This window comes from Chrysemys picta, chromosome 4 (genome assembly GCF_011386835.1).
Source record: "Chrysemys picta bellii isolate R12L10 chromosome 4, ASM1138683v2, whole genome shotgun sequence".
Classification (NCBI taxonomy): Eukaryota; Metazoa; Chordata; order Testudines; family Emydidae; genus Chrysemys; species Chrysemys picta.
Window position 1 is genome coordinate 68,750,381 of NC_088794.1, and position 23,909 is coordinate 68,774,289.

The following is a 23,909-nucleotide window of genomic DNA, read 5'->3' on the forward strand; positions in this document are numbered from 1 at the left end:
ATGATCATGTTAGTTGTGAATTGCTGTATTGCAGGTACACTCTTGCCCTACCACCAACACCCCTGTGCTAGGGCTCAAATGGCATAGGCATCAACTGTCAATTTATGCTAGCTAAGAGATCCCTTATGCTAGCAGAATTGATAGCCTGTTAGAGCTAGATTCTGCCTAGAATGGAGGGAATTTTGGTATTTACTATTTGGCATTTACCAAACTCTGGACACATTGCACTGACAGGTACTGTTTTGCATCCTGATTATAATCAATGATTTCCTCCTGCAGCAAATGAAGCATGTTTGACCTGTATTATTGCTGTATCTGAGCCCCAGTGATAATCTGATCAGGATTCTTGTTTAAGGGCCATTTTCATGAAGAGTCTACTTTCATTTGTATTCCATAACTGTTTGGTAAAAGAGGCTCTCAGTAATTAGTTCAATTAACTAATCCACAAGGCTCTGAGGTTGCAAATTCTTACTGAGTCAGGAAAAAAAGTTCAAAATTAGGTCTCATACGGATTTAAAATGACCTTTCTTGTTTCCCAGTTAAGCACCCCAAACTGGGATAAACTAAAAAAAAATATTTAAAATTGAACTGGGATGTTACACGGTCACTTTTTCACAACAGTATATATGTTTTATATTCTTAAACAGGGTAAGATTAAAAGATATTTCAAGTTTAAAAAACAAGATATGTACATAAAACATAATTGTTTAAGCATCCATTAATGTGTTTTTAATAGTCAGTCTATCTTTAAAAAAATATACAATAATGACTGCAACTAGATTTACCCCTTTAAATTTACAGCAAGTATCCTATTATATCCAAACTAAATGTGCAGTTAAGTGTATTTAGGTTGCTTGAAATGCTAATATCACAGAGTGCTTTGCTGAAACATTTGCATCATCGTATCATTAAGCACACTGAACAACTGTAATTTAAGTCTAAAGCCTCATTCCCCTTTCTGTTATTTAACTTCTTTGCATCAGCAGTTTCAATGCATCCATAAATTTAGCTGCAGTTGAAACCTGCCTTGGTTGTTCCTCAGACTTGTAGTAATCTTACGGCTGTTATACATAGTACATTATTCTGCAGAAGAAGGGTATAAATTCTAGCGCACACTAGTGTGTCATGTGCTAAACTGACCGGTGTGGACACAGCTGAGACACACTGAAAATTCTCTAGTGCACGTTAATGTCATCCAGTTACATTAATGTGCGCTAGGGAGTGCACCAGCAGAGCACTAAAATTTACACCCCTCTGGTGCTGTGTAGTGCACTGTTTAGACAATTCCCTACTCATCTCCCTCCCTTCCAAGCAGCTGACAAATCTGACTAGACTTTGGATACTTATAGATAGGATATACACAGGAATGTGCATGGCAGAAGTGGGTCAGCCATCAGTGACCTTCCGGGGGTGCGGGTGGGGGATGGAGAACTTTTAATAACAGATAGGACCTGATTACAGACTCTTTACACAACTTTCCAGTTGAAAATAAAAATCTTTTGGCCTTGCCTAAAAAGAATTAGCAGTTCCATGCTTGGAGTTTTGGTTGTGGTGTTATTGTTTAAATTATTTATTTTTAAATAGGTGAAAAGGCCATTTACACTGTAATTGTGAATACAGGGATCTCTCATAATCTTGTGATATCTGTGAACTGGAAATGTGAAGGGAAAAGAGATGGGGGTGAATTCATTATCAGGAGAGTTGATAGGAATCCCTATATTTAATTTCCTTCTTTTATCAAATATTCTTATTTTTTAATGAAAAGGTGTGACACCTTCATTGTTTGCAGTAGGCCTTTGAAATTGATCAGGGGAAAAAACCTCCAGGCTAGATAAGTGCCTTTTCTTTGTTCCACGAAATTCCATTGAGAATGAGCTGAGTTATAAACTTTTAAAAATCACCTTTTCGTCAGTTTGGCAGCATGCCAAAATAATGCCAACATTCTGAAGATCTGGGCCCCTGATGCCACCAAAGCAACAGTAGCAGGGCATACTTCATGGAGAAACCTGAAAGCAGACAGCCTGTCAGAGAGAGACAGAGAGAGCGAGAGAGAGAGCGAGCACAGCTGCTGTCCCCACCATCAGGGCCGGCTCTAGGTTTTTTGCTGCCCCAAGCAAAAGAATTTTTGGCTGCCCCCCCCAGCCCACCAGGCCCCCCCCACCCGCACCCCCTGCCGCCCCAGCACTGGGCTCTCTCTTCCCCCCCTGCACCCCCAGCACTAGGCTCCCCCCGAAACGTGGGATCCGCTACCAGCACACAGCGGCCAAGCCCTGGCCCAGCTGTGACTCTGTCCCCATACGGGTGGAGCTGCTGGGCAGCGCGGAGTGGGAGTACTTCTAGGTGGCAGTGCGGCTGCGGGGGGGGGCGCGGAGAACACGGCCCCTCTCCCTGGCTTTGAGGCGCTGCTGGTGGCCAAGGTGGATCAGTTTGTGCTCACCGCCCACACCCCTGACATGCTGGCAGCCGAGGACCTGGAAAGCCCCCTGGACCTGCTGCTCTTCAGCCTCACCGCGCCCTGGCCCAGCCCCGGTGGGCGGGAAGGCGAGGATCTCTGGCTGCGGGGCTACCTGCTCAGCACCGACGAGCCCAGCCGGCCGCTCACCTCTTCACACACTCCGGGAGCCCCTCTCGCCACCGCCGCAGCCCGGGCTTGGCTCCAGGGGACCCCACTTCCCTCCCTCCCCGGCTCCTCACACACTCTGGGCAGGGCTGCCCAGAGAATTCAGGGGGCCTGGGGCAAAGCAATTTCGGGGGCCCCTTCCATAAAAAGAAGTTGCAATACTATAGTAACATTTATTTGGAAATGTAAAAAATAACTAGTGAAATAGATTCAAAAATTAATTTGTAATAATTTGAAAATACACTAAATACATTATTTAAAAACATTAAATGCTTTAATGGTATGTATACATTTGCAATTACATAATGGGCTGTTGCTGGGTGATGGTTGGTGCCAATGGGCTGTCGCTGCCTGGGGGTGGTGCTGCTGTTGCCCAGGGCTGGGTGGGGAGCTGGGCTCTGGGTTGGGGGGGTACCCGGCTCACAGGGGCTGGGCTCAGGGCTGTGGGGAGATAGGGTTGGGGGGTGTCTGGCTCAGAGGGGCTGGGCTCGGCGCTGGGGGTCAGGGCTGTGGGGGGGATGGGGTCGGGGGGTGTCCGGCTCAGAGGGGCTGGGCTCGGCGCTGGGGGTCAGGGTTGTGGGGGATGGGGTCGGGGGGTGTTCAGCTCAGAGGGGCTGGGCTCGGCACTGGGGGTCAGGGTTGTGGGGGATGGGGTCGGGGGGTGTTCGGCTCAGAGGGGCTGGGCTCGGCGCTGGGTGTCAGGGTTGTGGGGGATGGGGTCGGGGAGTGTTCGGCTCAGAGGGGTTGGGCTCGGCGCTGGGGGTCATGGTTGTGGGGGATGGGGTCGAGGGGTGTCCGGCTTAGAGGGGCTGGGCTCAGAGCTGGGGGTCAGGGCTGTGGGGGATGGGGTCGGAGGTGCCCCGGCCCCTTACCATGCTGCTTACCCCTCTCCCAAATATCGCTGCAGCCGCCTGGTGTCTCCAGAGGGGCCTGAGTTCCCGCCGCTCGGCCGCAGCTTGCAGCCCCGGCCCCTTACCGGCTGAGATGCCGGGGGATGGGGGAAGATGGAGGCGGGGGGAGCTTTGGACATACCGGGGCCTGGGGCAAATTGCCCCACTTGCCCCCCCCCCCCCGGGTGGCCCTGACTCTGGGAGCCCCTCTCGCCGCCACCGCAGCCCGTGCTCGGCTCCAGGGGGCACTGCTTCTCTCCCTCCGCGCTCCTCACACACTCCGGGAGCCCCTCTCGCGGCCGCTGCAGCCCGGGCTGCGGCAGTGGCTAGAGGGGCTCCCGGAGTGTGTGAGGAGCGGCGGGGGGGGGAAGGGAAGTCTCGGCGCGGCAGGGGCAGCAGGACCCCATCTCCCTCCCTGCATCCCGGGCGCCGCTTCCCCCCCCCCCCACTCCTCACACAACTTCGGGAGCCCCTCTAGCCACCGCCGCAGCCCAGGCTGCAGCGGCCGCAAGAGGGGCTCCCGGAGGGGGGGGGGAAGGGGAAGCGGCGCCCGGGATGCAGGGAGGGAGATGGGGTCCTGCTGCTGCTGTCGCGCCGAGTCTCCCCAGGGCAGCGCTGTACAGGGCGCCACCGGGCTGGGCAGGGGGCGTGGATCCCAGCTCCCGCTGGCAGGGCGAGTGGCTGGGCCAGGACCGGCTCCCGGCAATGCCGCCCCAAGCAAAAAAATAAAAATAAAAAAGGGAGGCCGGAATGCCGCCTCTTAGAAAGTGCCGCCCCATGCACGTGCTTGGAAGGCTGGTGCCTAGATCCGGCCCTGCCCACCATCAGCCTCACTTCCTCAGTATCACACACATGGCACTAGTGGCCCATTTCTTACTCTGGGATAAAAACATTCTCATGCTGGTTAGGTAATGTAATTAGCCTTGTAGTTCGTGTGAATCAGACTACATGGCACTGCAGAAAAGCCAGGGTTCAAACCCCTGTTGATGCACACTGAGGGAGCCATTACAGTTGTGCATTAATGGAAAGTTATTCAGGGTGCAAAATCAAATACTCATGTTAGGAAATGCCAGATTTATGGTTTTTATGCAATCTTAATTTGTGCATGTTACCCCCTTTTGACCCAAGCTGCTAGTGAAAGTTCAGGGCCCTGAAGATGTCTCAGTTGAATAGAAATTGATGGAATCTGGTATTTCTTTGATGCAGTCTTGTTTATTTTACAAGGAATGTATAAAGTCTTGCTTCTCTGAATGCAAGAGGGACCAAAATTATCCTTCACTTACAGGGCTAAGATCCATTCAGACAGTATCCTTGATCCAGACCTCTCTCTAGGCTTCTCCAGGGTCACACCATGCTTACAGGTTCACAGCCGTTTTTGTCTTAGGTGGGGGCTTGTGAATTACTTATAATTGAAAGTATGTTCAAACCCAGTCTCAAAGAGGTTTGTGATCAATGAGCTCACCAGTCCCTCTCAACATAACATGAATATAGGCTTTATCATACAGTCTTTAATTACATGATCATACATTATTGCTTCCACGGGACCCCTGCCTCAGTCAGTGTTAGGGTGACCAGACGTCCCAATATTATTGGGACAGTCCCAATTTTAGGGGACTTGTCCCGTGTTCCGACCTTACATCGATCGGGACGCCCTTTGTCCCGATATTGGGGACCATCCAGACCATAGCTGCGGCGCTGCCACTCACCACTTCCTGGGACAGTTCCCAGCACCCGCCCGCCGGCAGGAGCGCCACGTGCTGCAGGCACCAGGAGTGGTCAGAGAGCCCTCTGCCCCCCACCACCCGTCCCGACCTGACTCGCAACCCTAGGAGCCAGAGGGACCAGCCTGCCGGATGCTTCCCAGGACGGGAGCCGTCCCAGGTGAGCACCGCCGGGACTCCCCACCTCGCCCCCTGGCAGGTCCCTCTGGCTCTTAGGATGGGGGGGCTCTGCATGCTGCCGGCGCCTGCAAGCCCCACTCCGCAGCTCTGGCAGCTCCCATTGGCTCTTTTCCCTGCCAATGGGAGCCACAGAGCTCACACTTGTGGTGGGCACAGCACGTGGAGAGTCTGGAGACTCCCCTTGCCGTTCTCACCCTAGGAGCCAGAGACCTCCCAGGAGGGCTGGTGAGTGCAGTCAGGGAAGGGGGCAGGGTGTGATGGAGTGAATGTCTGGGAGGTGTGTGTGGGGTGCTGGGCTGTGAGGGTGTGGAGGGCACTGGGGGAGGTTTGTTTGTTTTGGGGTGCTAGACAGTGGGGGCCTGTTGGGGGGTGCTGGGCATTGGGGGAGATCTGTGTGTGTCAGGGCACTGCGGGTCTGTGTGGGGCATTGTGTAGTTATAGTGGTGGGGTTGTGGGGAAGGGCGGAAGGAAGGGAGGAAAGAAGGGAGGGAGGGGAAATCTGTGTATTGGGAAATTAGCGAGTGGGGGGGTTCTGTGTGGGGTGCTGGGCAGCTGTGGTGGGGCTGTGGGCGGGGTCGTGTGCACAGCACTGTGCATTTGTGGTGGAAGGATTGTAGGGGGCTCTGGACGTAGTGGATCCGGGGGGCGCTGGGCAGGGGAGTTGTGTGGCGCAGCATAGGCCCACCCCCAACAGGAAGGGGCACGCTGGTAGCACAGGGCCAGGCGGACCAGTGTGCCTCTGGCTCCAGTCCGGGCTGTGCACCTGTGTCTGTCTCTCTCCCCCCGCTCACCCAATGTGTCCTGATATTTCACTCTTGCGATCTGGTCACCGTAGTCAGTGTACAAGATGTATGCAAAACGGGTCTGTAGACGTCCCGGGGTAGGGCTCGTCCCTCACAGGGGTGGCTGGGAGCCAGGCTGCCTCACTACATGTGGCGGGGGGAGCAGTTCAGCCTTGCGTGCCCAGGCCTAGATCGGGCGGGCAGAAACAAACAGTAACTTCAGGGGCTCAGGCCCTCAGGCAGGGGCTGAGCAAACAAACAGTAAGTTCAGGGGCTCAGGCCCTCAGGCAGGGACTGAGCAAATAAACAGTAACTTCAGGGGCTCAGGCCCTCAGGCAGGGGCTGAGCAAACAAACAGTAACTTCGGGGGCTCAGGCCCTCAGGCAGGGAGGAGGAGAGACTGCCACCCGGCGTGGGGTGACAGGGGGGAACACAGGCCCACCCACTCCACTGTGTTCCAGCCCGGGGCCCTATCAGCAGCAGTCCGTCTGCTGCTGGGTCAGTGGGGATCCTGACCGCAACACACTGACATGGGTTTGGGGTCGGCTATCCCCGGGCCATTTCCCATCTCTTCCTCCATAGGTACCTGCACGTCCTGAGCCTCGTCAGCCGTGTCCCAGATCATGGACTCCTCAGGGCAGCGAGCGCTGGGTAGGTCGGGCGGCTCCTCCGGACCCTCGGTGAGGGGAAGTTCAGTCCTCTCCTCAGGATACCGGGCTCGGGGCAGGCGCGGCCAGTCCTCCTCAGGATACCGGGCTCGGGGCAGGCGCAGCCAGTCCTCCTCAGGATACCGGGCTCGGGGCAGGCGCGGCCAGTCCTCCTCAGGATACCGGGCTCGGGGCAGGCGCAGTCCAGCAGGAGCTCGGGCATCAGTGTCTGTCCTCTCCCGTGGTCGGGCCGCAACTGAGTGCTGGGGCTGGGCCTTTATACTTCCTGTCCCGCCCCTTGACTTCCGGGGGGCGGGGACAGGCGGTGACTCCGCCCACTCTGGCGGCTGTCCATGTCAAGGTTGTATCCCCACTTTGAACTTTAGGGTACAAATGTAGGGGCCTGCATGAAAACTTCTAAGCTTAACTACCAGCTTAGCTTTGGTCCCGCTGCCACCATTTCCAATGGATTCCCTCCCTGGGAAGCCTTGAAAAACCTTCACCAATTCCCTGGTGAATACAGATCCAAACCCCTTGGATCTTAAAACAAGGAGAAATTAACCATTCCCCCTCCTTCCTCCCACCAACTCCTGGTGAACAGGGGTGGCTGGGAGCCAGGCCGCCTCACTACAGGGTCATAATTAAAATTGCGTGGACAACCATAAGTCTGGCATTTACTGAAACTTAAATAATATTTTAAACTTTTTTATATATCATTTTCAGATGTGTATACAATTTATAGCCCTAACCCAATCTATGTTAACATACTCTATCGCATTAAAGAGCTAAAACATCATAGCAAATCTGAGGTCATGCTTCAAGCACAGTTGTGCAAATGTCAGTTGAAACTTATGACAATAAACTTTGCCTCACAAAAGTATAGTAAGAATCGTTATCCCATTTTATAAATAGATAAACTGAGACACAAATGGAATAAAGGCCAAAGTGTTCAAACTTCATTGCCTAAAGTTAGGGACCTAAATCTGTATTTAGGCACCTAAATAAATGGCTGAATCCTCAGAGGTGCTGAACACCTACGGCATCCATTGACTCCAATGAGAGCAAGATCAGGCCCTTAATCTGATACAGCACACACAATCCCTACTAGAAGTGTGATATACTGTAGCCAAGAATGGCTAAGCAGAGAAACAATACACCTCTACCCTGATATAATGCGACCTGATATAACACGAATTCGGATATAACGCGGTAAAGCAGTGCTCCGGAGGGGGGAGGAGGGCTGCGTTCTCAGGCAGATCAAAGTAAGTTCGATATAACCCGTTTCACCTATAACGCGGTAAGATTTTTTAGCTCCCGAGGACAGTGTTATATCGGGGTAGAGGTGTACCACATAGGCAGTGTCATGACTAAGACTTGGGCAGTTAGACCTAGTGGTCAGTGCTAGAGTCAGGAGGCAGGCAGGGGAAAGTTACTGGGAGGTCAGAGTCCAAGGCAGGCCAGACGGTAAACAGAGTCAGGTGTCAGGAGGCAGGTAGGGTTAGGTTACCAGGAGATTGGGGCCAGTTGCCAGGTTACAGACAGTTGTCAAACAATAAAGTTGAGGACAAACCAGTGTTAGACGCCAGAGTCTAGGGTCTATCATAGCAGGGCCTGGGGCAGAGGCAGGCAGGCAGTCTGTGTGGTTGCTCAGACAGCTTCCCTTCATGGCTTCCTGGTTTAAATACTGGTGCTGAACAAACAGTGGGCTGTGGGGGGGGGGCAACTCAGGTCCTGTTGGATGGTACTTCCAACCAGTCCCAGACACACATGGGCCTCCTGTGGGAGCCTAGCCTAAGCCTCCCATGGTGATATCAGCTGCCCAGATCCCTCATAGTTCTACGTTCCACCCCTGCAGATCCTTACAGGCAGATTCAGCACAAAACTATCAGTGTCATCACCAACACTTTTGAGAAGCAAGGGCACAGAGTATATAAATGCAAAGAAAATCATTTTCCTCTTGGAAAATTATTCCTGACAATCAGTGCCAATCTAGACAGTTTATCTGATGTCTGTCAGGAGTTATTTGTTTTGTATAAGATAAATTTTTCTCTGCCTCTGCTTGATGAATAGTGCAAATCAAACCATGCTGAGTCTTCACTCATCTCCAGAACATTTCATGTAGGTGTTTTTAAAAAAAAAAAAGCCACAAAACTATAAGGTGCTCAGTAAGAATGTGACAGAGGTGATTGCCAAGATAAAATATTTTCCATTTCCTGTTTAACAATAGCTATTCACAGGACCCTGATGGAGGAAATCAGAAGGCAGCAATAGACAAAAATCGAATATCTAGGCCTTATCTGATGTCACATTATGCTGGTACCCTGAGTGGTCTGGATATTAGCTTTGTATTATATGATGTTGAGAAAGTGTTTTATGTGGCATGAAATAGTGAGCCTGGTTTCATCCTGTCAGGATCAACTCCTTATGAGGTAGATAAATTAAGTTTCATGTAGTTTACTGTGTGCATATTTTTCAGTTAATACCTTAAGAACTCAGGTTCTATCTGCTCTTCATGAACATTAGAGATACATGACACTTTTTGTAAGAATAGGAGTTTGCCTCCGTATTCTTCACCAAAGGTTCCTTTCCCACATTGTTGCACAGCAATATGTGTGTGGACTGGCTGATGGCCTCTGCGCCAGCAGTGGTGAGCCTGTGTGCGCAGTACATAATTTCTGAAATGCTCTGGGATCAATCAGAATGAACCTTGTTAGGTAAATGTAAGGTATCTTATAATTAATAGCAACATTGCTTTAGGAGCTATTGTTGAAGGTTTCAGAGGTATCATCTTATACAGAATGTGTTACACTCCATATGCACATACTATAAAAGGATACTGGAATACCTCCCTTAAAAAAAATAAAAACAAACAAACAAAAACCACAGTGAACAATAGATGTTTTGCTATATTTATTCTATATTTCCCATATTATGGGAATAATGTTACAGGGTAATGGGTTAGATGGGTACGGGGCTATGTTAATACACAAACATTCATATTTGTTCTGTTAGTGGCCAAGAGAACACCCTCATAATTCCTGCTAGCTGCATCAAGAGTGCAATATCATTTTGAGGAGGACAGAACTAGAGGTATATCTAAAATTTATACCGTAAGGGTTCCTCAGAAACATCTGGTCACCTCACCAACATGGACTTTACCAATGCCTTGAGACCTAACTTTTTAAATCTGCAAATAAAGACATCTGCTTTACTACTCCGTTTTAAGCCAATTACCTCAATGAGGTGAATCCCAAAGTAAAATCTAGAGGGCTGTCATGTAGGTTTTAGCTATAGTCCTGTGTTGGGTGATGCATGACCCCTATATGATCTGGGAAGCACAAAGATTCTAGGAGCTCTCAGGCATGCACTAGGAGAACAACCACTGTGGCATCCCTATAGGGTGTGCAGCATACATATCTCCATGCAGCTGACCAGTTCTGCTGCTTGGTATGGAACAGCTCTGCCCATGAACCAGCCTCTTTCCAGCCTCCAGTATGGAATAGCTTATCATAGAATCATAGAATATCAGAGATGGAAGGGACCCCAGGTGGTCATCTAGTCCAACCCCCTGCTCAAAGCAGAACCAATCCCCAACTAAATCACTCCAGCCAGGGCTTTGTCAAGCCTGACCTTAAAAACCTCTAAGGAAGGAGATTCTACCACCTCCGTAGGTAACCCATTCCAGTGCTTCACCACTCTCCTAGTGAAAAAGTTTTTCCTAATATCCAACCTAAACCTCCCCCCACTGCAACTTGAGACCATTACTCCTTGTTCGGTCATCTGCTACCACTGAGAACAGTCTAGATCCATCCTCTTTGGAATCCCCTTTTAGGTAGTTGAAAGCAGCTATCAAATCCCCTCTCATTCTTCTGTTCTACAGACTAAACAATCCCAGTTCCCTCAGTCTCTCCTCATAAATCATGTGCTCCAGCCCCCTAATCATTTTTGTTGCCCTCCGCTGGACTCTTTCCAATTTTTCCACATCCTTCTTGTAGTGTGGGGCCCAAACTGGACGCAGTACTCCAGATGAGGCCTCACCAATGTCGAATAGAGGGGAATGATCACATCCCTCGATCTGCTGGCAATGCCCCTACGTATACAGCCTACAATGCCATTAGCCTTCTTGGTAACAAGGGCACACTGTGGACTCATATCCAGCTTCTCGTCCACTGTAACCTCTAGGTCCTTTTCTGCAGAACTGCTGTCTAGCCATTCAGTCCCTAGTCTGTGGCAGTACATGGGATTCTTCCATCCTAAGTGCAGGACTCTGCACTTGTCCTTGTTGAACCTCATCAGATTTCTTTTGGCCCAATTCTCTCATTTGTGTAGGTCCCTCTGTATGCTATCCCAACCCTCCAGTGTATCTACCACTCCTCCCAGTTTAGTGTCATCTGCAAACTTTCTGAGGATGCAATCCACGCCATCCTCCAGACCTTGTGTCACAAGTATGAGAGCAGTTCTTCTGTTCAGGGTAGCAGAGGGACTGGGATTGTGCCTGGGTCTACAGGGAAAAAGGAAGAAGGGGGATACCTCTTATATCCTTCTTCCTTGTGCATGTATATGGGGGCCAGATGCAGGATAAAGTAGTTTAAACTTATAAATGCTCCTTCCCCAGAATAAACATGTTCCTTCCTCTGCTGCACATAAGTACTCCTCCAATGCATCTACATTGTTTTTATCTGGTTAAGAAAGAGCTTACAAAATTCATGAGAATGGTATTGAAGCTCACCCATCCATTTCCTGCACTAGTCCCAAGCATAATGCCCATGTGCACCAAACACAAATGCAATTCTATTCTCTACTACCTATAATATAAAGGCTGCTCTAACATGCACCAGATGCCAATAGCCCCAAGGGACTCTGCCAACAGCTAGAAGCCTGACCACACCCATTACTTCTAGCTCAGTCCTCTATGCCAATAGTCACCAGAGGAAGATTTACAGCAGCTTTGCACCACAAAAAGGGCTCCTTGTGGAGGGGAGATGTGCTGGTTTATGGCCTCTTTGCAACAGCAGAGAGGCATGAGCTATCAGAGCACATCCCCTAATCAGGGTTATGATCCTATATGTGATAACGAAGGGTGGCAGTTGAAATCATAGCAGAGTGTTAAATGCACTGGAGTAAGCCCTAAGCAGCTAGAGGACATGTACCCTTAAGAAACAAAGATCCTTTATGCATCATTTTGAATACTCATGTTTCAAACAATATATATTTTAAAAAGTCACAGAAATAACAACCCGAGCCATACTTTCATCTTACACGTAACAACCACACTTCATGCTGTGGGTTACTCCTGCTGTGTAATGCCTTACACTGGCTTCATTATGAAGAGTAAATTGCCAGTCACATTTTTACCAGGTCATGTGGAATACTTCGCAGGGTAGCACTACAAAAAATAAAATGTGTAGCACATTCTGACTGCATTTCTACATGTTTTATAGGCTCAGTGTGCAAATACAAGTCCACCTACCACACAGACAGCAGTGAAGGTTCGAAGACAGTTCCAAATTTTGATGTAGTTTTGTAATGTATTTCTCCTACAGCATAACAATTACTGAAATATTTATGCAAATGCCAAGTAATTATGTTTTGATACAGGCCTTTGATGCAGCTCCCCCCACACACTTCTTCCTGCATCCTTTTATGTATTTGAACTTCTTAACATTTTCATGCAGAAAGTCTAAGCCCTGGCTGTTAAATAAAAGATCAATCCCACTAAAATTAATGGCTATAGTGGATTTGTGTCTCCCAGGCTTCAAGTCATTGACCCAGTAGAAGGCAGAAAATAGTCTAGTTAAGTCTTCACAGAAGAGCATGAATGGCACACCTGTTCCTTAGGGAGTTGTAACTCTCCATTAAAATGTCAGGAACCCCACCATGAACACAAGGAAGAGGGGGTGTTAGGATTGGCAGCCAGCTAACTTCAGACTAGCCAATGAAGTACAGTGTTTTAAATGTTGCCCACAGGCATTTTTTGATCTGAGAAAGAAAGAACATGGCCAATGGACAGTATTTTTTTCCACCACGCAGTTATTCAGAGATGCCTCTTCGGCACTTAGTCCACCCCATCAGAGAACCTGTTCTTTTGTTTTCAAAGGGTAACATTTTACCAGGATTATTTTTTTTAAGATGTTAACTTTTTTGTGGGTTCTTTTCTACTCAATGCTACTTGTAACCAATGGTACTTTAAAGGATCCCCAATCTGGCCCTTAAGGTTACTAATCACTTTGAGATCCTGACATGCAAGACACTATAGAAATGCAAAGGATTAACTAAATCATTATTAATAATTTGATTCTCTGTATCTCACATAAAGCTTTCATTTACCCACAGTTGATGAAGGAAACTGTCAGGCAGCATCTGAACACTTTAAAATCTGGCAATTCCTTTTAGGTGCCCAAATGGGAGTTGAATTCTTTTGAAAATCTGGCCAAGTGGCCAGTAATATTTTAATCCAATGAAGTGGTCTTTATTCCTTTGTCCCTGTTAGCCCACACCTACAATTGTACATCACTAAGCAATGTTTTTCATGGACTATATTTGGTATAGCTCTCACGGGCAACAAATAGTGGTAAGAGCTATTTACTGCCCAGTTGCATATAGTTAAAATCAGTTGGAGACTGAAGCTAGTGCAGAATGGAGCAGCTCACTTTCTGGGCAGGGCATCTCATTGGAAGCCCATGACACCAATACTCTGAGATCTGCACTGAATACCTAGTGGTTTCCAGTGGAGTTTAAGGTGTTGATTGTGACTTAAAGGTCTACAGGGATCACCTCTCTCCCCAGGCAATACTGTGACTGCTGCAGCCAGAGGCACTCCAGCTAGATCATGCTCATTAGAAAAGAGAGGGGTCTGCTGGCAGGGGAATCTTGGTAAGGACCCCAGTACTCTGGAACTTGCTCCACCTTTGTCTCAAATAGCTCAAATTTGGTGACCTTCCAGGCATGCTGCAACAGACATCTGTGTGCTAGGGTTTATGACGAGGTTTGAGTGTGCACTACTGCAACAAACAAAGAAACTTTTTTGTAGGTGGCTGGCTGGGCAAGTTTCTGTTTGACCGTCCCCATGTAGACACACACTGAAAGTCCCACAATAGCTACTAGTGTGGAGGAGCTAGTGTGCACTAACTCCCCCATGTGGATACTTACTGGACACTTACTTTGGAAGTGCATTAAGCTGGACTGTCTGAGGACACTCTCAGTGCACAGGCAGAGGGTCCACATGGGGAGTTAGTGCAAAGTTGCTAGTATGATTTAAATTCACTCCCTAGCTTATTGTGCACTTAGACAAGCCCTGACTGTTTAATGCTGCTAGGGTAACGTTGTAATATTAATTGTTAAGGTATATAAACATCTTTTCTTATTATTTAAATGAAAATAAATAAGTCAGTTCCTTTTATTTTATATTATCACATGTGCTTCATTGATAAGAGTGTTGCTGAGTGATAAAAGAAAAGCAAAGACCAATCCTTCTCATTGAAGTTGAGGGGAATTTTGTCACTGTGCTGGGACAAATATTTTATTTCATCCCTATTTTTTCCTCTCCCTCTTCTCTGAATAAGGTGATTCAGAATCACTCATGCGGGAGGAATGATACAAATGGTACAAGTACTTCCAGGGCCTGATTTTACTTCCAATGAAATCTTTCTATTCATTTCAATAGGAGCTGGATCCAGCTGGCTGTGGGAAAGGAAGTACAATTTAGTATTCCTTCCATGTAAGATACACTTCTAATTAAAAAAACATAGCAGTGGATTAGAACAGAGAATCCTATTTTACAGTATTTGATTTTGAAATCTAGGGTAATTATCTGTGTCATTCAGGATTATCCAGAGAAGAAACCTGGCAATTCTTTGATCTTTCTCTTTGGTAAAGGGGTACATCTTTCTCTTTTGGGTGCTTTAGGGGTTGTTTGCAGGATCAGTAAAGGAGAGCACCTGGTTAGGTACATGTTAGCCAGAAGCTCCATCTTTTCATTTGTTTGACAAAGGACAAACGGAAGTTGGTACTGCTGCAAACTGCAAGATTGGGTTTAAAATGCCCATTACTGTAAAATGATAGACCCACTAAGGCAGGCTGATAAAAATGAAAAGAGCATCCTGAATGTTGCCAAATATGCAAATATAAATAATCTAAATATCTAAAACATTACATCTCTGCCTTCCCAACAAACTGCTGCATTACTGGGCATGCAAGGGGCATGCAAGGGGTCATAATGACCACATTCAGTTCCACAACTTTACCTTTTTTGCTGTAATAGCAGCACACAATGAACTGTCATGTTAAGCATATTTTGGATCCATAAACATTTGTGTCAAAATTGTCAACATTTGCCTTAAAATATAAGCTGCACAGTTATGAAGGGACAAGGGCTGAAGATGACTAGGGGAGTACACTTAAGTTCTCTTTGTGGTATCACAGCACATAAGTTCCCATTCATATTAATAGGTTCTGCCTTCTGAATTCTCGAACGACATTGAATATTTTCCTGTTTTCATTCAAGATTTGTCACTCCAAAATTATATTGCCTAGATATTTAATTTTTAAAAGCAGAAGTTTGCAGACACAAGCTATAGATGCATCAAAAAGAACAGGAGTACTTGTGGCTCCTTAGAGACTAACAGATTTATTAGAGCATAAGCTTTCGTGGACTACAGCCCACTTCTTCGGATGCATATAGAATGGAACATATATTGAGGAGATATATATACACACATACAGAGAGCATAAACAGGTGGGAGTTGTCTTACCAACTCTGAGGCCTGGTCTACACTACGACTTTAATTCGGATTTATCAGCTTTAATTTGAATTAACCCTGCAACCGTCCACACAACGACGCTATTTAATTCGATGTAAATGGCCCTTTAAATCGATTTCTGTACTCCACCCCGACGAGCGGAGTAGTGCCAAAATCGATTTTAGCAATTCGAATTAGGGTTAGTGTGGCCGCAATTCGATGGTATTGGCCTCCGGGAGCTATCCCACAGTGCATCATTGTGACCGCTCTGGACAGCAATCTAAACTCGGATGCACTGGTCAGGTAGACAGGAAAGCCCCGCGAACATTTGAATTTCATTTCCTGTTTGCCCAGCATGGAGAGCACAGGTGACCACAGATAGCTCATCAGCACAGGTAACCATGCAGGCTGATAATCGAAAAAGAGCACCAGCATGGACCGTGAGGGAGGTACTGGATCTGATCGCTGTATGGGGAGAGGATTCAGTGCTTGCAGAACTTCGTTCTAAAAGACGAAATGCAAAAACTTTTGAAAAAATCTCGAAGGGCATGATGGAGAGAGGCCACAATAGGGACTCTGAGCAGTGCCGCGTGAAAGTCAAGGAGCTCAGACAAGCCTATCAAAAAACAAAGGAGGCAAACGGTTGCTCCGGGTCAGAGCCGCGGACATGCCGCTTCTACGCCGAGCTGCATGCAATTCTAGGGGGGGCTGCCACCACTACCCCACCTGTGTTCGTGGATTCTGGGTCGGGGATAGTCTCATCAGCGACGCCTGAGGATTCTACCGATGGGGGAGAAGAGGAGGATGAGGATGAGGATGAGCTTGCAGAGAGCACACAGCACTCCATTCTCCCCAACAGCCAGGATCTTTTTATCACCCTGACTGAAGTACCCTCCCAAGCCTCCCAAGCCAGTACCCAAGACTCTGACCCCATGGAAGGGACCTCAGGTGAGTTTACCTTTTAAAATATAAAACTTGTTTTAAAAGCAAACGGTTTTTAATGATTACTTTGCCTGACTTTGCATTCGCGGTCAGTTCAGCTACTGGAAAAGTCTGTAGCTACTGGAAAAGTCTGTTAACGTGTCTGGGGATGGAGCGGAAATCCTCCAGGGACATCTCCATGAAGCTCTCCTGGAGGTACTCCGAAAGCCTTGCCAGAAGGTTTCTGGGCAGTGCATCCTTATTCCCTCCTCCATGGTAGGACACTTGACCACGCCATGCTTGCAGCAAGTAATCTGGTATCATTGCCTGACAAAGCCTGGCAGCGTATGGTCCCGGTGTTTGCTGGCATTCAAGCAACATCCGTTCTTTATCTTGTTGTGTAATCCTCAGGAGAGTGATATCACTCCTGGTAACCTGGTTGAAATACGGGAACTTAATTAAGGGGACAGAGGTGGCCGTTCCTACTGGGCTGTTTGCCTGTGGCGGAAAATAAATCCTTCCCTGCAGTTAGCCAAGCGCAGATGGGAAATTGGCCCTGAGTTTTTCGCGTTTGGCTAGCAGGGATCTTCCCTGTTACCAGCCACGCGGTGGGGGGAGGGGTACCGTGATCATCCCAGAGAATTCATGGCGGGAGGAGGGCGGCGGCGGGGGGGGGGGGGGGGGTTAGTTTGGTGCCTGCAGGGATCTTCCCTGATACCAGCCACGCGGTGGGGGGGAGGGGTACAGCGATCATCCCAGAGAATTCATGGCGAGAGGGGGGGGTGGTTAGTTTGTTTTCTGGTGCTGCTGAATGTTAACAGAAAAACCGCAGCACTCTACTTGCCTGAAGGGGCCCAGACAAGCCCCCCCACACTGCCCCCCCACAACTGGCTGAGATTGGCCAGGCTTCTGCAGCACTCTACAAGCTATGCTTGGTATGTGGGAAAGGAGGGCGCAGAAGCTTACCATGGCCGCATGCAAGCCGAATTCTGTTGCCCAGACCTGTGATCTCTAGCAGCAAAGCCACAGGCACTCAGCATTAAGAGGCAAAATGCGACCTTGCACAGAAATCACATGTGCTATGTAATGTGAACAGTGTTGGTCACCGTGAAAGAGTATAAGCATTGTTCTGCAAAATGTAGCTTTTAAAACAATTCTCTCTTTTTTCCCCTCCCTACAGCAGCTGCAAATTCCTCAAGCCTCCCTCCTCCATCCCGAAGGTTATCACAGATAAGGCGTCGTAAGAAGAGAACGCGAGACGACATGTTTTCGGAAATTATGGAATCCAGCCGCAGTGACAGAGCTCATCTGAATGAGTGGAAGGAAACAGTTTCAAAGTATAGGAAAGAAGTCAGTGAACGTGAGGACAGGAGGGACCAACGTGAGGAGAGGAGGGACCAACGTGAGGAGAGGAGAGACGCTCGAGATGAGAGGTGGCGGCAGGAAGACCAGAGGATGAAGGATGCAACGCTGGGGCTGCTCCGGCGTCTGGTGGAGGTTCAGGAACGGCTGCTGGAAAACAGACTGCCGCTTCAGCCCCTGTTCCACCCTCCCCCCTCCCCATGTTCCGTATCCTCCTCACCCAGACGTGTAAGAACGCGGGGGGGGAGGCTCCGTACACCTTCCCATTCCACCCCAGTAGACAGCCCAAGCAAAAGGCTGTCATTTTTTTAACCTTTTCTTTGTGGCTTTTTCCTTCCCAGCAATCCTCCTCCCAAATACCACCCGGGTTCCCTCCCTCTTTTTCTAATCTATTAATAAAAAATAAATGATTTTTAAATGATAGTGACTTTATTTGGTTTGAAAGAAAGCTGGGGGAAGGGGCAGGGTGGGTTCCTTACAGAAAATCAGTCAATAAAGGGGGCGGGTTTTCATGAAGGAGAAACAAACAGATATTTCACACTGTAGCCTGGCCAGCCATGAAACTGGTTTTTAAAGCTTCTCTGATGCACAGCGCTTCATGGTGTGCTCTTCTAATCGCCCTGGTGTCTGGCTGCGCGTAATCAGCAGCCAGGCGATTTGCCTCAGCCTCCCATCCCGCCATAAAGGTCTCCCCCTTACTTTCACAGAGATTGTGGAGCACACAGCAAGCAGAAATAACAATGGGGAGATTTCTTTGGCTGAGGTCAGAGCGAGTCAATAATGATCTCCAGCGACCTTTTAAACGGCCAAATGCATATTCTACCACCATTCTGCACTTGCTCAGCCTGTAGTTAAACAGCTCCTGACTCCTGTCCAGGCTGCCTGTGTATGGCTTCATAAGCCATGGCATTAAGGGGTAGGCTGGGTCCCCAAGAATAACTATGGGCATTTCAACATCCCCAACGGTTATTTTCTGGTCCGGAAAGTAAGTCCCTTGCTGCAGCCCTTTAAACAGAGTAGTGTTCCTGAAGACGCGAGCGTCATGAACCCTTCCCGCCCAGCCCGCGTTGATGTTGGTGAAACGTCCCTTGTGATCCACAAGTGCTTGCAGCACCATTGAAAAGTACCCCTTGTGGTTTATGTACTCGGTGGCTTGGTGCTCCGGTGCCAAGATAGGGATATGGGTTCCGTCTATTGCCCCACCACAGTTAGGGAATCCCATTGCAGCAAAACCATCCACTATAGCCTGCACATTTCCCAGAGTCACAAACTTTCGTAGCAGCACCTGAGTGATTGCTTTGGCTACTTGCATCACAGCAGCCCCCACAGTAGATTTGCCCACTCCAAATTGATTCCCGACTGACCGATAGCTGTCTGGCGTTGCAAGCTTCCACAGGGCTATCGCCACGCGCTTCTCAACTGTGAGGGCTGCTCTCATCTTGGTATTCTGGCGTTTCAGGGCAGGGGACAGCAAGTCACAAAGTTCCATGAAAGTGCCCTTACGCATGCGAAAGTTCCGCAGCCACTGGGAATTGTCCCAGACCTGCAACACTATGCGGTCCCACCAGTCTGTGCTTGTTTCCCTTGCCCAGAATCGGCGTTCCATGGATAGAATCTGCCCCATTAACAACATGATCTGCAAAGCACCGGGGCCCGTGGTTTCACAGAATTCTGTATCCGTGTCCGTGTCCATGTCCTCATCATGCTTGTCGCTGCGCTGCCGCCGCCGCTGCCTCCTCGCCTCGTTTTTTTGGTCCTGGCTGAGCATAAACTCCACGAGAATGCGCGAGGTGTTTACAATATTCATGACTGCTGTCTTGAGCTCAGCGGGCTCCATGCTTGCCGTGGTATGGAGTCTGCAGTGTTCACCCACCCAGGAAAAAAGGCGCGAAAATGGTTGTCTGCCGTCCGTTGCTTTCATGCAGGGAGGGAGGGAGGGAGGAGGTGAGGCTGTACCCAGAACCACCTGCGACGATGTTTTTTGTCCCATCAGGCACTGGGATCTTAACCCACAATCCCAATGGGCGCGGGAGACTGCGGGAACTATGGGATAGCTATGGAATTGCTACCCACAGTGCAACGGTGCAGAAATCGACGCTAGCCCCGGTACTTGGACGCACACCACCGAATTAATGTGCTTAGTGTGGCTGCATTCATTTCGACTTTATACAACCTGTTTTTCAAATCCGAATTATCTAAATTCGGATTAATCCCGTAGTGTAGACATACCCTGAGAGGCCAATTAAGTAAGAGAAAAAAAACTTTTGAAGTGATAATCAAGATACCCCAGTACAGACAGTTTGATAAGAAGTGTGAGAATACTTACATGGGGAGATAGATTCAATGTTTGTAATGTGATTAGGTCCTGTGATGATGTCACTTGAATAGATATGTGCGCTACAATCACTTCAGCCATACCATCAGGGGCTCGTTCACCTGCACATCTACCAATGTGATATATGCCATCATGTGCCAGCAATGCCCCTCTGCCATGTACATTGGCCAAACAGGACAGTCTCTACGCAAAAGAATAAATGGACACAAATCTGACATCAGGAATCATAATACTCAAAAACCAGTGGGAGAACACTTTAACCTGTCTGGTCATTCAGTGACAGACCTGCGGGTGGCTATATTACAACAGAAAAACTTCAAAAACAGACTCCAATGAGAGACTGCTGAGCTGGAATTGATATGCAAACTAGACACAATCAACAAAGGATTGAATAAGGACTGGGAATGGCTGAGCCATTACAAACATTGAATCTATCTCCCCTTGTAAGTATTCTCACACTTCTTATCAAACTGTCTGTACTGGGCTATCTTGATTATCACTTCAAAAGTTTTTTTTCTCTTACTTAATTGGCCTCTCAGAGTTGGTAAGACAACTCCCACCTGTTTATGCTCTCTGTATGTGTGTATATATATCTCCTCAATATATGTTCCATTCTATATGCATCCGAAGAAGTGGGCTGTAGTCCACAAAAGCTTATGCTCTAATAAATCTGTTAGTCTCTAAGGTGCCACAAGTACTCTTGTTCTTTTTGCGGATACAGACTAACACGGCTGCTACTCTGAAACCTGTCATTATAGATGCATCAGTAACTCTGCAACATCTTTCAACCAGGAAATAGATACTTCTCAGGCAGAGCTACTGGACCAATTCATACCTAATTGCATGCTACCCAAACCTACAATTTCCCCCTTCCATCCCCAACGTGGTGCTCCCTCGCCATACTGGGGAAAAAACAATCCTGACTGGTATTACCTCTTTGTCTAGCTAAAAGAATATCTACTATATATCACAGCCTCCTCACTCTCTGGTTTATTATTTTTTCCACAAGTATAGCACCTATAATCTGAAAAACTCAAATTACCTCACAGACTAATTATTTGAGTCTCACAACATCCATGTGAGCGATATCATAACTGAAGCTTAGAGCGTTTAAAGACTAAATTTTTGTCACAAGGACAAAGCCCATACTAAGAGGCAATGCATTGCTGCTCCATCCACAGAGCATCTCAGAGAGGAAAATAAATTATAATAGAAATTATAGGAATATAATAGGAATTATAATAGACAAATACCTTGGTGCTTGCTGGGGTTCTGATAGCAATTTATCAGCAGTAAATCACAGACCATCTCTTTGCTGGCCAACAACTAGAGGAATGGAGCGAAGGCTCCACCTATTCCCTGCTGCTTCCCACCCTCTCTATGCCCACGTGATCTGGGGATCGAGTAAGCACGTGCATAACTCCTTAATATTGCATGCACTGACGTATGGTCTGGGTAGCTTATATAGAGATGGCAGGGGGATTCTTCCTCCCTTGCATGGACTTGTAGACAAAGTGACAATGTAGCCCTAAGTGATTTGCTCAGAGTCACTCAGTGAGGTTGGGCAAAGCCAGGAATAGAATCCTAGAATCTTGCCTCCTATTCTCCTTCTCTTACCATTAAACGTACCTCCTTTCAGGCACATCCTACCCTGGGACTCCCCTGTCCCATACCAGGAGAAGTAACTTTCTAGACAATAGTGCCTCCTCTCAGCAAGGAAAATCCTTACCTAAGATGTGCTACTTTTCCTTGTAGTAAAAACCTCTCCCCCAAGAAGTGCAAGAAGTGTTTCATCTCCTTGCAGCAGCACACAGAGGAAATAGGGCAGCTGGGAGAACTTAAAGGAGACCAGGTAAAAGGTCTTAAGAACAGTTCATATTCATTACGTTTGTGAGTGTAAAAAAGTCAATATCAAATTTTACAAATAAGAGAAGAAAATAAAGGAAGAAAAAATAAAATAAATAAAATCTCATTCAAAAAACAGTTCAGGAAAAGCTAGGGTTCTGATACCAAACATAGGTGCAAGAAATTGTATATACACCTCTACCTCGATAGAACGCTGTCCTTGAGAGCCAAAAAATCTTACCGCGTTATAGGTGCAATCGCGTTATATCCAACTTGCTTTGATCTGCCAGAGTGTGCAGACCCAGCCCCCCGGAGCACTGTTATACCGCGTTATATTCGAATTCGTGTTATATCAGGTTGCATTATATCGAGGTAGAGGTGTACCTAGGACAAGAGATACACCTCTGGGTGTGATGCAGGACCAGCTCCAGGCACCAGCCGAGCAAGCTGGTGCTTGGGGCGGCAGCTTGTAGGAGGCGGCATTCCGCCCAATCCTAGGGCGGCACAGCCGCTTTTTTTTTGTTACGCTCCGGCTGCCCTGTAGGGGGCAGCGGCGTGGAGTACGGGAGCGCCCTGCAGCAATCCCGCGTCCTTCCCTCCCAGCTGACCGGAGTGGGGTCTCTCAGTCTCAGAACATTATAAATAGAAGAAACTCTGCTTGGTCACTCACTGGACAATTGATGTTTTTTCTGATGGGAAAGTCAGAAAGATTAGCTTGTGCAAACCCACTGTGCTCCTACATTCATCAGTTCCTCCATGATTATGGAGCTAATCCAAAGCGCCCCCCCCCCCCAAAAAAAATCAACAGAAGGGCTTAGTATCATTTTTTTTTACATGAAAATAAACAGTCTCCTGGAAGGAACAAATATGCAACGAAGTAGTCACTTTAATTCTTTCCCCTCATTTTGACAATATGTTTGTAATCAGCACTACCACCACAGCCAGTTTCAGAAGCACCAGAAACAAACTATTTGATGTGACAGACATAGTAGCAACAACATTTCAGCACAAGGTTAATTAGGCTAATCTTAAAAGGAATCCCACAATTTCTGGAACTATTTACACACGAGTTTGGCCAGATTTCTGTATGTAGAGAAGTTACCATCTTTGAGATTTTACCGAACATTGAGATTTGATTTAGACTCAGAAAACTCTCTCTCAGTTGTTTTATCAGGAAAGGCTTGTGTACATGGGGAACCAATTGCTAAATAAGCTAAAATGTGAATTTAAAGTGCTAATTCTATTCTACACCAGCTTCCTGTGTGGACAACCTTATTCCTCACAAAAAGGGCCTTTTTGAAGATTAGCTTCACCCACTTCCAAACAACTATTCCACATGAGCCATTTCAAGCTATTTCCATGTGTAGATAAGCCCTAAGAACGGTTGGGCTCAATTCCAAAGTAACGTAAACCAAATTACATCAGGAGTGATTCCATTGAAATAAAATGGAATTTAATTGGTGTAGAACTGGTATGAGGAGAGTCAGGTGCATTATTAATTTATTTAAAAACAAAAACAAAAAACTATTGCATTATTGAGGCTCAGCATGGATTTGAGTATGTTTCAGTAGCGGCTCATTTCATAACATTCTCCTTTCCTATTTGTGATCAAGTATTTGAATGCTATTACCTCCTCCACAGATACCCGCACATTTATCTAATCTACCTCACTACCTATGAGTCCCAAGTTATTCCCAAATGTGGGTTTCTTTTTCTTTTTTTGTCAGTATATGAATTCACTTGGCTAACCAATTTGCCCAGATTTGGAAATTAAGAAATCCGGCACATACTATCATAGCATGAAGGGGATTTGTTTTGTATATTCAATTGATCTCACACATTTAATAAAGTAGATTAAGTGTATAGAC

The 23,909-nt window shown here is 47.4% G+C and overlaps 2 protein-coding genes across 5 annotated transcripts in view; one reads left to right on the plus strand and one right to left on the minus strand.

Moving 5' to 3' along the window:
* Positions 1–23,909, minus strand: part of LUZP2 (leucine zipper protein 2) — a 458,345-nt gene that overhangs the window by 121,106 nt on the left and 313,330 nt on the right. For 2 of the 4 annotated variants that reach the window (XM_065592548.1, XM_065592550.1), the window contains one exon: positions 20,188–20,379. The exons of the other annotated variants lie outside the window; for them this stretch is intronic. In XM_065592548.1, coding sequence (XP_065448620.1) covers positions 20,188–20,379 — 192 coding nt within the window. The remainder of the gene's footprint in view (positions 1–20,187; positions 20,380–23,909) is intronic. 4 annotated transcript variants of the gene reach the window in all.
* On the plus strand, positions 15,632–18,173 carry LOC135983087 (SRRM2 protein homolog rsr-2-like). Its single transcript, XM_065592547.1, has 2 exons — positions 15,632–16,526; positions 17,680–18,173. The coding sequence occupies exons 1-2, from the start codon at positions 15,980–15,982 to the stop codon at positions 18,171–18,173; spliced, it is 1,041 nt and encodes a 346-aa protein (XP_065448619.1). The 5' UTR covers positions 15,632–15,979.